The 13,991-nt window shown below is 40.4% G+C and overlaps 1 protein-coding gene across 2 annotated transcripts; it reads left to right on the top strand.

Annotated features, from left to right (window-relative positions):
- Nucleotides 1-657: 657 nt before the first annotated feature.
- Nucleotides 658-13,840, top strand: prr14 (proline rich 14). Of its 2 annotated transcripts, XM_084071448.1 has the most exons (10): nt 658-783; nt 3,267-3,403; nt 4,134-4,296; nt 4,561-4,638; nt 5,097-5,137; nt 5,720-8,470; nt 8,574-8,718; nt 9,120-9,229; nt 10,889-10,957; nt 12,032-13,840. In XM_084071448.1, exons 2-10 carry the CDS (start codon nt 3,291-3,293, stop codon nt 12,336-12,338), a joined length of 3,777 nt encoding a protein of 1,258 aa, XP_083927574.1. In that variant the 5' UTR covers nt 658-783; nt 3,267-3,290; the 3' UTR covers nt 12,339-13,840. The 2 variants fall into 2 exon arrangements, with proteins under 2 accessions (XP_083927574.1, XP_083927575.1); XM_084071449.1 differs by lacking the exon at nt 4,561-4,638.
- Nucleotides 13,841-13,991: the final 151 nt, after the last annotated feature.

Below are 13,991 nucleotides of genomic sequence, written 5' to 3'. Positions count from 1 at the left end.
TGACATGTATATTGTATATCCATGTTTGTGGGCTAAAGGCTACACTTTTCTGCGTTGCTTGAAGCGGCGTCATCTGATTGGTCCACTGCCGGGAAGGCCTGTCTGGCGGAAAGCTATGTCAATGTGCTATTGGCTGATGGGACGCGACTGCACCGTCGTGATTGGTTGGTATGATGTGACCGTTTCGTTGTGGTTGTTGGCTGTGTTGCCATGTCTGTTTATTATAAGTGATTTTGGGCTTGTTTTTCTGTTAAGTTGCTTGTAAATATTATTTGGGCTTGTTTTTAAAGTGTACTTGCTTATTAGGCTTGTTGCTATAGTGTACTTGCTTATTAGGCGTGTTGCTAAAATGTACTTGCTTATTTAGGCTTGTTTCTATAGTGTACTTGCTTATTTAGGCTTGTTCCAATTTGTTTGAATAATTATTTAAAGCAGTGGTTCTCAAATATTTTCATGAAAATGTTTTGTATCAGGGGGATTTGTGTTGTTAGAATGTTTCAAAAATAGATATTCCAAATATTCCACATTTTATTGCAAGAGTTTTTGAAAATAGCAGATCGACAAGCTCGCGCTGCCACGCGTTGAGAGCTTGTAGATAGGCTATTTTCATAGACCTGGTTGCTTATTTGTCTCACAAAATATGGCAATTGGCAACACTGCTCGTTGGGGTTGGTAGATGTGTGGAAGACGTTAGACGTAGGAGGGCGCCGTCCGTCCGGCATGTCGGCTTGTTTACGATAAACATGATCACAACAGTGTGCCGCCTCTACAAACGCACCTGTGGTAAGTGTGTAGAGTAGACGTTATTAGCCTGGTTTGATAATAACGTGCAGTGAATATACTGGGGTGTCGTGAATGCGTTTGTTTCCCCGTCACCGCGGAATGCGCGCAAACGTCAGCGTGTGTTGACGTCCGCTAAATGGCTCTGACTATGCCCTGGTACCAGCGTAATGTGTGTGTGTGTGTGTGTGTGTGTGTGTGTGTGTGTGTGTGTGTGTGTGTGTGTGTGTGTGTGTGTGTGTGTGTGTGTGTGTGTGTGTGTGCTTGTATTTCGTCGTACGGCTGCGTCGCGCGCTGAAAATAGCCTATCTACAAGCTCACCGCGCATAGCGCGCCCGGTCTGCTGTGAGCTTGTAGATCAGCCATTTTCGGCTTTTTCTTGAGGGGGGGGGGGGGGTATGAATCCGGACGGCAACCATGCCATGTCTGCTGGCTAAAACCAAGGCACCCCTGGGTGGGACGGTTAAAATAAACGCGATGTGTTGTGGACTATTCGTAAAATAAAAAGACTGCTCTAGCAGGTTTTCTCAACAAAGCTGGGATGTTAGTAATGGCGTGTAAAATGAACCTTTGAATATATGAACCAGGTTGTCTCTTTTCCAGCAAATATACCGAGCTTCTTTTTTGATCAAGTGATACCCGTATGAAATGATCAAACACATTGGTAGTTTGATTTTGAGACTAAATGTAGGCTAATTGTCTACTTGTCTTTGGTACACCTTGAGCTTCTGTGTTAGTATTTAGCGGTATCATTTTCCTTAGTTACATTACCTTGACATGTCATGTCAAAAAATGCTGTGGAAAAAAGTAATCACGATGGTTGACGCACGGTACGGAGCTTTCGTAAAAATAAATACGTTAGCTCAGAGTGAAGTTTATAGAAAGTGGTGTAAAGTAACTAAGTACATTTACTCAAGTACTGTACTTAAATAAGTACCATTTTTGAGAGTTTTTACTTTACTGCATTATTTCCAATTATAAATACTTTTACGTCTACTCCACTACATCTCTGAGGCAAATGTTGTACTTTTACTCAACTACAATAATTTGACAGCTTTAGATACTTTGTAGATTTTGATTATTACAAAACATATATTTACCCGCTTCAGCCCTGGCCCCTATATACATTTAGGCAATTTGAAAATAGCCGATCTACTCACAATTGTCAGCTTGCGTAGATCTGCTATTTTCAGAAGATTTATTAAACATTTGAAAACTTTATGCATAATGAGTAGGCCTACTTTCGGTACTTTTACATTTTGCATTTTGATACCAATACTTTTGTACTTTAACTCAAGTAAATTTTGAATTCCGGACTTGTACTTGTAACAGAGTATTTCTACATTGCAGTAGTGATACTTTTACCTAACTTAAGGAGTAGTTCACCCAAAAAAATGACTTGTTTTCTATCAATTACACACCCCATGAAGCATTGAATTCATGGATACTTTTTTGTTTTTATCGCATTCCTATGCCAATAATTTGATGACCTGAGGTCTCTCCGGGAGGAGACACAAAGAGTCTCCTTTGTGTCTCCTACCGGATAAATTAGCATGTTTATTATTATCATCAAATTATTGGCTCAGGAATGAGACAAAATCAAATAAATCTCCATGAATTCAATGCTTCGTGGGGTGTGTGATTGATAGAAAATAAGTCATGTTTTGGATGAACTGCTCCTTTAATAAAGTTTTTTAAGTAAAAAATTTGAGTACTTTTTCCACCACCATTTATAGAGAATATACAATGTAACTTATTTTCCTATCGTACTCAGTTTGAGTTTACGCCCTTGTGCTAGTTCTAGTAGTTGGATAATTAGTGGCATGTCAAAGTTATACTCATGACAAGGGGCTTTATTTTAATTAAAATAGCACTTATTGGAATTGATAAACGATCGATGTGCTCCCAGTCTCCACTATATTTTTCAGAATATGGTCGCTCCAACAGGTATTCTTCACTGCAGAATACCATAGTCTACAGCAGTGATTCTCAACCTGGGGGTCGGGACCCCAAGGGCAGTCCCCACATGATTTGCGGAGGGCCCCCCCAGATGACAGTGAAGTGACTATTTAAGGACGACCTTTTTAATACCTAAAAAAAAAAGAAGAGAGAAAAAGACAGTTACTGCATCGACTATGCCATAAAAACTGGTCAAACATTGACCAAATTGTAAAAAAATATAAGAAAGAGGTGAAAATAGACGATCTTGCGAGGCATTGTGAGCTTGGTGATCTGCTATTGTCACTCTAAATGTGAAGCCGAAATGTAATGCCTGAACTCCTACAATTCCAAGTGATTATCAGGGTGTGGGGGTCCCCAGTTCAAATAGGATTATTTTGGGGGGCGCGGCTTGAAAAGGTGGAGAACCACTGGTCTACATGATTGTAAACTAATCGTCATTTGTGGGTTTTTTTGTCCACTGCTTTTATGTCGAATTGATATCCTCCTGCATGCTTTTTTCTTTTGTTCATTATTGTTGTTTACAGAGGAAGACAGACAGGGGGAGAGAGATGTTGACATATCCCTCTGACTCAGATGCTATTCCCCCAAACCCATTCTGTAGTGTATCCCCCCCAAGTGAACCTCCACCACCTCTCCTTCCCCTTCCCTCCTTCACTCCCAGGTATAGTTATCCTGGCACCATTTGCATTGTTTTGTCTTTTCATGTTTGTCTTTTTTCCCCGTTTCGGTTTTTATTAATTGCTGTTATTAGTAATAGCATAGACTAGAGCAGGCGCGGGCAGAATTCTCCCCAGGGGGCCATAATGACTTTGATAAAGTGAGTGAAGGGCCACACACTGGACTATTGGATTGAAACTTGAAACACATAGAGCTGAATTATGTTAAAACTGCATGAATTTGGTAGACATGATGATAGACTACCTTAAAAGAGGGCCAACTATATATATCTTTTTTTTTATAGCTTTACTGTTTCACACATTATCAAACATAATATATGCATTATAAATATGAAATCAAGGCTGTTTCACTGTCACATTATAAACATTTAACATTTGAGTACATACTGATGGAATGCAGGTATATGTATTCTAATGGTACATACTAATTACTAATAATGAATTGGAGTTGAGTTAATTTCCCTCAAAGCCATTAACATAAAATGGTGCCTTTGTTTTAAGATGTAGATTTTTGGGGGGTCATTTAGTTTTTCTTTGAGCACTTCGAGGGCCGGATTGAGATGGTCAAAGGGCCGGGACCGGCCCCCGGGCCGTATGTTGCCCATGTGTGGACTAGAGACTATGAGAGATAGAGACTATCACAACCCCCTCACTGTATTTGAAACAAGAAAAGCTGATTTATAGGCTATAATTTGGTGTTTCAAATATTCACAGATCTCAGGAGGATGAGAGAAAGTCTGGCACCAGGAGGAGTGGTCGCATTCAGGGGTTTAAAGAGCAGATTCCGAAAAAGCAGAGCCACAAGGACCGTGTGGCATCTGAGAGATCATTCAGACAAACTCCGTCCTTCACCAAGCAAGAGAGGGAGAGTGGCATGGTACTATAACTCAAAAAATCTTTATTTAGAGATTGGAGGAATGAAAGGAATGGAAATGTTAAATAGTTGCTGCTACAATGGCAATCCCTCCCAACTGTAACACTCATGTAATAATAATATATATTTTTATTTATAGTGCACTTTACATTTGAAACAAATCTCAAAGTGCTACAGTACAGAGGGAAAACATTTGCATAAAAACAACACATCTAAAAAAAAAAGTCTAAAAAGAAGAAACATTTAAAATCATGTATCTTTCTGTAGGTGCAATTGTCACAATCTCTGTCAGTAAATCTGCTGAGAGTCGATTACGCACACCTACAGCAAGTAAAGCAAAATGAGGTTGGTTGGTCTTTTTCTTCCCTTGCTCCTTGCGCCCTCTCTCTTTGCTGTGAAACATTAATCTGTCCTGCTCTCCCCTCATTGTTTTGTCTATCCATCTGACCCTCTCGTGCTTTCTCTGGCATGTCTGCATGCAATTGCCTGCATTTGCTGTTAGAGCTGCCCCTGATACTTATCTGTTAGTGCAGAAGCTCTAATGCCTGTACCACAACAGTAGTGACCTATACTGTACACTACATTGGATTGGTGTGAGGGTTAATTGGGTGATTTAATCCTCCTTCATGGTCTGTTGCACCTAACACAAACAAGCAATTGAGTCTTACTGTGACCTACTAAAGCCTAGACGGCAAGATGTACGGTATCATCCTTGTCTACTGTCTTTAGTTTTTTCTCAAAATTGTATCATAATGTTTTTGTGCAGAACCTACAACATATATTCTGAAATATTTTCTTCGCAGGATACCCTTGATTCTGAGGATACCTCAGATTGCCCAACAAAGTGAGTATGCACTCTAATTGTTTTTAGCAAAGTAAGTATGCACTCTAATTGTTTTGAGCTTGTTTTGTGCATCACATTTATCTCATGTTGAAATTATGTTTTTTTTTAAATTATTTTTATATATTTTTTAATTGTCTTGAGAAACTACTCATCTGACTTCTACACTGCAACAAATGACTGCATTCTTGAAAGCAGCACCTGCTGTGGTCACAAAAGGCTCTACTCAAATTTGCTAGGTTTACACATTTAATGTTTAAAGGGAAATGGATTCAATTCAATTTCAATTCAATTTTATTAAAGTGTCAAATCACAACAAGTTGTCTCAAGACACTTTATATGTAGAGAAGAGACCTGACAGTCCCACCCTGAGCATGGATGGATGGAGACAGTCACTAGATGTCAGCATTTCAGAATAAGTAAGGTCTTGTTAGAGCATCACCCGTAGCTCAAGAATGCATTTCCTCTTAATGCGACATTGAAAGGAATAAGGAAACCATTTATTTATCTTTATTTCCCTTCAGTGAACAGCAAATGTTTTGTCAGATTGTCTCATACTTTTTCCCATGTCTTTGTCAATTATAGGGGCCAGACAGGCAGAAGGGTGGATGCTAATCTATCTACTAAAGAAAATGTAGTAAAACGGCACGTTGAAAACACCGCACAGGGCCTTGATGCTCCTTCATCAGACATGGATAGGTGTGGAGAATTAGCTGTTGAAACTGCACCTAAGCAGACAGGATGGGTTATTGGCCCATTGTTTCAGTCGTTGAAATCAAAGATGGCCAGTTTCACAGAGATAGTCATGACCCCTGTTAAGCTTTTCAAAGCTAATAGTTCTCCACTGGCCAGTGACAACACAGATGAACTGAAGCAGTGTAAGCTGCAGGCTCATAGCCGAGCATCTGATAGTCAATGCTCAGAAACCAGCAAAACCTTTCATGCACATGGCCAAACTAAGAATGACAACAAGAAGATGGAAGCAGTTCCAAATGATAAGCATAGTATATCTTGTTTTACGTTGAGTTCTAGCCAGCTTGGAGTAAATGACCAGCTGGTTACTTGCTCACCCCAACAAGGGGAAACTGATTTGGGAAGTGGCGGGAACCTCAGACGAACTTCCATTACAGACTCTCAAAATGAAACGTTTGTTGCTGATTCATCACCACACGGCTGTGCAATGGATGATTGTGCGTCGACTGAGAGGGAAACCGACACACATTATTCTTTACAACGCAGACCATTGCCTTGCAGTGCTTCTGAGAAAGTGTCCAAATCTATGGCTTCAGTTCACAAGTCCACCTCTGATAGCCTGCCTGATGGTAATACAGACAGCAGTCTCTTCCCTCGAAAAAGCCTGCGGAATGCATCAAAGGGGGTTGCGTTTCATGAAGGTGTTCTAAAGGCCACCCCGAATAAGGCCCAGGGTGAGGCAAAGCCTGACTGTGTGGCAGGTTCGGGGATGCGAATTGAGAGAGCAAAGCGAAGATTGAATCTGAGCTCGAAGACTGACACTGAAGCAGTTTTGATGAAGAGGAAAAAAAAGATAGCAGATGAATGTGCAGAACATGAAATATCGAGGGACAACCTGAATCTGTGGCCAGTCAACGGTTTAAAGGTGCAAAGGAACAGGATTGTCAAGATGGATACTGTCCAAGACATGGAAATGAAGCTCTGTGCTACTGAAACAAAGATAAATGTTTATGAAGATACAAAAAGTAAATTAACTGGAGGACAGAACAGAGTCAACAGACAAAATCAATTTGTGAAAGTAAATAAAGCAATGTCACTCACACATGCTGAGAATGTTTCCAGTACCACGGTAGCTTCCTCAATGGATCATAATAATGGTGTGTCAGAGATTAGCCAAAAGGACAATAACAGGGGGAATACCAGTGGTTCAAACAAAATATCCAAGAAACAAACCAATAGCAGTCCCTGTGAACCTAACGGCAATGTACAAATGGAAACTACCATGACAACCATTTTGACAAAAGAATCCCAACATGAACCGTTCTCAGGTGTCCCCGATCAGCCCATGCAGGTACAGCTGTGCAGTTCTCAACCGACATCCGCGTTTCCCCACAGTTCACACTACATGAACACATCCATAAAACCACTCAAACGGAAATCGCTAAAACAAAATAGTTTGATTTCAGAGCCGGGCAGCACTTTGGATTTGAAGGAGGAAGGCGGTAGAATCGGACCCAAGCATTCATCCAAGAGGTTGAAAAAAGACAGCAGGGTATCCGTTAAATCTGAGCTAGGTGTAAAACTATTCACTGAGCCAAGTATGGACAACTCTACTTCATATGATACAGTAAAAGAAGTCCAATCGAAAGAAGTTGGAGATAAAACCTCCATGGAGTCTGTGTCTGTACTTTATGAAATGACACCAGCAGAATGTTCTGTAAAAGTATATAAGTATGACTTGAAAGATGTCACTAGAATTGGTGTGAAAGAGATGAGTACTAAATCTTTTACGGATGAGATACTTCTTAATGATGGTGAAGCCACTAACCAGAGTCAGACCAAAGTTATTGAAGAAGTAAAAGAAGAGGATGGGAGGGTGGATGTATTCACAGATGGGGTTGACATCAACACTTCTGCATCTGAGCCACGTCACCATGCAAGAGGAGTGAAAAATAAGCGAAGGAGAGCTGCAAACCAAAGGAGGAAATGCAGAGTTGTGTTTAGTAAAAGAAATGAAGATGAGGAAGAGACGAACACAATTGCTGGTCAGGAGTTGGACTTGGCAGTAGAAACACATCCGTCCGAAAACAGCTTTTCTAGTGGCCTTTTACGGAGTTACTCTTGCCCGGACATGCCATCCGTTATCCACCATGACACACCCTGGAGTCCTACCGTAAACTGGTCACAGCATGGCAAGATCTACACATCACATCAGCACCATTCACCCAACATTCCTCCTATTCTCCATGCACATAAATCAGCCAGGCGTGCTCGCCGGCACACTGTCTGCAGTGTGGAAATAGAGAGAGAAATTGCGCCTCTGTGCCTGCGAAAAGAGGTGTACCCCTCAAGAAGATCTGCTCCCTGTGGAAGCGTCGCCCATCACCTGTCTGCTATTGTGCCACTATCTCCTTCTGCTTCCCTTTCTGCCCTGGCCTCCTGTTTCCTTTCAAGCCCACTGGCCTTCCTCTCTAAGAAGTTTGAGAACAGAGTGGCGGCCACCAGCAGCAGTGCTCAAAATCACGTCTCTTCCCCTTCCTCAAGTGTTTTCACAGCTTCTACATATTCACCCAGCTCTTCTGCTTGGCACTTGTTCCCCTCAAGAGCTGACACCTCTGCAGCCGCTGTGTCCTCTGTCTCCAGGTAATTAAAAAAAAGCTGAATGGTTGTTATTACTTATAGATTCTGATGTGCCCACCGATGATGGAGTAGTCAACATTTATTCTGAGTTTGTCCCTCTTCGCAGTTCGTTGGCACAGATTCCCCTGGAGTGTGAGACTAGACAACAGAGTGGGGAAGATGAATATGGTGAGGACACAAGTTGTTCCAGTCAGGAGTTTGAGGAATTAACATTGAGGGAGGAGAAGTCTTTCTCGGATTCGGAAATCAAGGTATGAATTATTGTACCCACATAATGAGTGTAACTACATGACTTATACTTATTAGCACTATTAGAACATTTATTTTCATCGGTTGATATGATTTATTGTCAGAGATGAAGATTGATCAATTGTTTATTGTTCTCCGAGAGGACATTTGACACAGATGCACACAACGTAGTAAATTGACATATAGTGCACTACAGTATTACAGTAATGCATAATCGGGACAAAAAACAACACAAAAACATATTAACCTTGTACAGCACACAGGCTGAGTTGATTATTGATCACTGAGGTGGGGCACTATGCTTATTTAGTGCTTGTATGGCTTAAAGTCAGAACCTTTAGCACCTTTTGTACTCAATTTACCTTGATGTCTAGTGATGTTAACCCCTTTCTCTTCATAACAGGTGGTGAAAAAGCACGAGGAACGGGGAAAGGTGTCGTCCATAAGGATACGCAGAGGATTACCAAAACCACAAAACAATCTCACACCTATGGGCCTGCCCAAACCCATCAGGTACATATATTGTTAGACATATTAGAAATTCTATAATGTGTTTGTATAGACAGTTTATTCCTAACGCTCTAATGTTTTTCAGTCACTATATATCGTGTATAGTATAGGGATCTGACAAATAAACATGATCTTTTTACTGTGTTTACGGTCCAAAACCCTTGGACACATCAGGTCGGCTGTTGTTTGATCAATTTTGTAGTTAAGCTAACTACACATTAGCTATCCTCACCCTGCGCAAGAGTTTAAAATATTTCATCTTTAAATAGGATAGGATGAATAGGGTTAGATTTCAAATATTATTAGATTTATTGCATAGCAACGGCAGAGGCCACGTCATTGACATCCCTCAACGATCTTTTCATTTCTGCTTGCTAAAAAGAAGATATGGTAGGCATAGGGCTTCATCCAAGTGAACTAACTCTGATTCTTTTATAAGAAATGATCCAATACAACATATACTGTTTGACATTTCCAGTGCTGCAGTTGTAGAACGCAGTGATGTTGCGTGCGTCAGCTCTGGAGCCACCTGAATACTATATGCAGTATGTGTTACACTAGAAATGCTAAAGCACTCAATTGGCGAGTAGTGATTTAAATTTTGCCAATATCGCGCATGCAGCGGTTTTGTAGTCGTAGTCCCAGGGTGAGACCAGAACCTCTTGCTGGATGGGAGCCTTTAGAAGAAATTGTGTCCACGATAGGAAGGGTGAACACTCGGCAGTGATTTCTGTCTCACTTCCTGGTCCAGGAGCAGTACAATCCTAGAGAGATGATACGGTGTATTGCGGGTAGAGTGACATGCATACACAATGACAACCTCATTACATTAGTTTTGAAATCGTTTTATGGCTCAACTAATAACAAAATGGGATTGTGCGCTGACACTGTAAAATGTCATTTTGTGTCACCACATGGAGCAAAGGCTCAACACAACACAAACAACTACATATTTACAACACATAAATGGAGCACTAGAGTAGGCCAGTCACAAGTAGGCCAACAACGGATCCGCTTTTAGAGTGAACGTATTACAATATTGATCAGTGGCTGTCAATTACTGATGACCATGATTGGTCGATGGCATCAACGTGTTTTGTTACACACTGTGTGTGTGTGTGTGTGTTCAAAATAAATTAAGGGAAAAGTTTTCCCTTCATTAATTTGAGCAGTATATATATTTTGGTAAAGTGTGTTTTTGTAATGTGCAATTGAAACATGAAACAATGTGAGTTAACTTTTGGATAAAAATATGCATGCATCATAATTATCAGCCAGTGAGGAGTAACAGTTTAGTGCTTCTTAGTTGTAGGACAATCCATTGCACACAGATGCTGATGCAGATCTGGTATTTCACTGGTACAAATATAACTGCTTCATCAGTCATCAAGTGTAAGACATGTTAGTCTTCATGGTTATTTGCAGGTACAAGCAGGCCAATTTCACAAGCTCCGACTTCAAGTAATAGTCCACTGTGTGGTAAACATTTCAGAAGAAAATAAATAAATGGGCTAACGAGGTGAGCCGTATTGTCCCAATCTGGATTCAGGATCTGAATCCAAATCCAACGGCCAACGCTTCAAAGCTCTCAGCCCTAATCACCAGGTTACCCTGAATGGCAACCAGACTGATTGATAAGTGGTTTCCTATGTGTTGTAACAGGCTGAAAAAGAAGGACTTCAGTTTGGAGGAAATTTATACCAATCAGAACTTTGCCATGCCCCCTGAAAGGTGAGACAATTTAATGTATCAATCATCACAGCCTGTTTTTTTAATATAGCTATTACCAATGCCTCCCTGTGTGCTGCGGTCCCCGACGCTTCCAATCCCCACTGTTGGCCTGGCGTGCTTAACAGGTGCCCCGAACAAGCAGTAGGACTCACTAATCCAAGCGACAATGACAGGGGTGACAGTAACGGTTTGCCCGACTGCCCGTGGAAAGTAAATAAAGCCCCTGAATGATATAATCTCCTGAAACACTAACAATTGTGTTTGTTGGAGCACCCTGACCAACCTGGAAGCACCGCTGCTGGGAGTTGAACTTGGGTCTCTCTGGCTCTGCTTAAGCTTACATTTTCACAGTAGGAAAACAGTTGCAAATAACTCAGTTTTACCAGTTTACAAGCAGAAACATAATCAGCTTGACTGACATTGCCGGAGTTACTGCGCTGAAAACGCGTTGCTTGGCGGCGTGTCGATCACCATGTTAAGGTTCCGGTACTCAGCATTGGCCTGGTTATTGCGTGGGTGAAATGGGTATAGATATAAACTCTTCTGAGCTGTGCACCGTTAAAGAGACTACTTGACGTGAGTTGTACTCACATTAGTTAAAATATCAGTGTTCGTAATTCTTATAAAGGAATACAAGCTAAAGCCTGCATGTTCAGATGATAGGTGTGTACGTAGATTGTTGTCAGTGGAAAGAACTTGAAGCTGGAACCAAGGTAGTGGGTATCGCCTTGTTCTGCTTAGCAAGGACACATGGCTCATTTAGGAAAAGGTTGTCTTGCTTTGCTTTCTCTGCTGCGTTGTAATCGTCTCAGAGTAGAGATCTGATTGCTGAGGTTTCGCAATCACCATTTTGATCAGAAACCGACACCTGTCCCACAGCAGCTATTAGTCATGCCCATCCCTAATCATAAACCAGTTATTAGTGGGTCACCATGGCTGTTCAGCCAGTTAGTGCTGCTACCACATTATCACAACATCTATATGGCAGGAATATCTCAAACTATCAGCTAGGCACAATTAATCTGTACCATCTATTTGCCTTTAACCGTCATTAATTTCATCCTCATGTTTCAGCCGACTGGAGACCATTTTTGAGCTGCCACATAGTAGACGGAATGGTTCTCAGTCTGTCTTTGGCCAGAAGCGTATCAAACGTTCTGTCGAGTTCCCAGAGGTCGGTGTGCCAAGAAAACCAAAAAAGCCAGTTGTTAGTGCTCCTTGGAAGGCCGGGAGTACCTCATCCTTGGGCAGGCCAAGGCGCAGCAACTACCATAATTCTAAAGATGAACCGTCCATCAGCATGCAGGAACTGGACTCGCTTCTTTGCACCAAGCTTGACCAGTTGGATTTGTGGGTAACGCTTGATGAGGACAGCAGCTGACAAATGCTTATTGAAAATGATTTGGCTTTGCAAGGTTTAAAAGATGCTACAAAATGCACCACAAAGATAGGAAACGTAACCGCATTTTATTAAACTATAGCTTCCATCCAGTAGGATGTTTCACATCATCTTGTGGAACTTCTGACCACAAAATACTTATCCATCCATGAGCTGTATTTATTAGTGTTGTCATGATAATAAAATTAAGGAATTATGCTATTTTCATTGTGTAGCATTGGTAGACTACAAGTTATTTAAACTTTGCAGCATACTATTGTAATTGTACATCTTTTCTAGAAATAGTGTGTGTATTTGTTCAAATGTGTGTGAATTTTCTACCGTACCCATTTCTGAACACGAATATCAACGTTTCAGCCATCCATGTATGTTACTTGTGGAATAATTGATCCTGTCCAGAAACAAACATTAATTGACCCTGCCCAGAAACAAACATTTTCTTACTTGCACAGTAAATCTTATACATGGTAAACCGTGATGAGCCTTTTCTAAGCAATTATATTTAAACTTTGTGCTCCAAATGATAGTTCTTATTGCTTCGTCTGTCTCACTGCTATTACAAAGCCTGAATAACAATCCCTGTTATTTCAGGATTTCATCCATGTGGCTTTGTTTCCAAACATTTTCCTCTGGCAGCTATTTTCCCTCTTAGAAATGCTGAACATACCTTTGTAAACATGCCATTAAGAGATTTGTGTGTGATTTGCTAAAATTATTTTGTTACGATTAGGTACTGTGTATCTGCTAATGTCCCAAGTAACATGGAGCAAGTTAAATGTAAATGTAGATCTTTTTGATACAGCTCAGGGGTAAAGAAAGCTGTCTTTGATTGTCAAACATTTTTAAGGCTGGAGGCAGTAGAAAATCCAACATGTAAATGTCATACCACTCCCAAAAGCATTTGGCACCCATCGTAGAGGTGTATAGATATGTCTGCCTGATAGCTTCTGTACGTCATTATAATTCGGTTTTCTTCTTTGTGATATTTATATTTGTATAGCTAATGGCATGTTGAAGAACAGCCTGTATATGTTTTCTTTATACCTTTGCCTACTATTAATAAAGATTGCCTTAATTGCAAGATTTTCTGTATAAATAGGTATTTCATATGTGTTGTATGTATTTGTAAGTATTGTATGCCGCTTTGTAACAATCTTGTCACTGTTTTCATGAGGGTATATGTTGAAGCTTGAGAAATTCAGCACAAGTGTTTTGTTTTTATACAAAAATGTTTAATGATGTTTATATGTTTGAATATTCTATAGCATTCTTGATATATATACATGTAACAATGCAACAAAGAGAACCTATACCTTTTTTGGCTAATACATGAAGCATCATATTGTTCATAGTAACGAAGCACTGCCGTGATTTAACATCTTTGTTAATCTTCCAAGTTAAAGTCCCAATTTCAATGAATACATTTTCTAACTATTGTTTTAATTGACCGATTTAATTCATTCAACTGAATCACAAGTCGACCATCTCCACTTACATTTAGTGATGGTAGCACTTCCAGTTGAGATGGAAACAGTAAGGATGGGGCTTTACATTGGAATGACAAGCAATTCTTTAATATGCATCTTTATGTCAAAGTTAGTTGAAAAGTCATGTCAAATAAATTAAGCAAGAGTT

This window comes from Gymnoscopelus microlampas (genome assembly GCF_963454915.1).
Source record: "Gymnoscopelus microlampas genome assembly, chromosome: 11".
NCBI classification, from domain to species: domain Eukaryota; kingdom Metazoa; phylum Chordata; class Actinopteri; order Myctophiformes; family Myctophidae; genus Gymnoscopelus; species Gymnoscopelus microlampas.
The sequence above is the reverse complement of the archived record's forward strand: the minus strand, read 5'-3'. Positions and strand labels throughout refer to the sequence as shown.

What these genes read in the sequence shown, in the direction of transcription:
- prr14 (XM_084071448.1), top strand. Translation starts at nt 3,291, where the DNA reads ATGTTGACATATCCCTCTGACTCAGATGCTATTCCCCCAAACCCATTC. An exon ending in CTTCCCTCCTTCACTCCCAG is followed by an intron (nt 3,404 to 4,133) that starts GTATAGTTATCC and finishes AAATATTCACAG; the next exon opens with ATCTCAGGAGGATGAGAGAA. An exon ending in TCTCGGATTCGGAAATCAAG is followed by an intron (nt 8,719 to 9,119) that starts GTATGAATTATT and finishes TCTTCATAACAG; the next exon opens with GTGGTGAAAAAGCACGAGGA.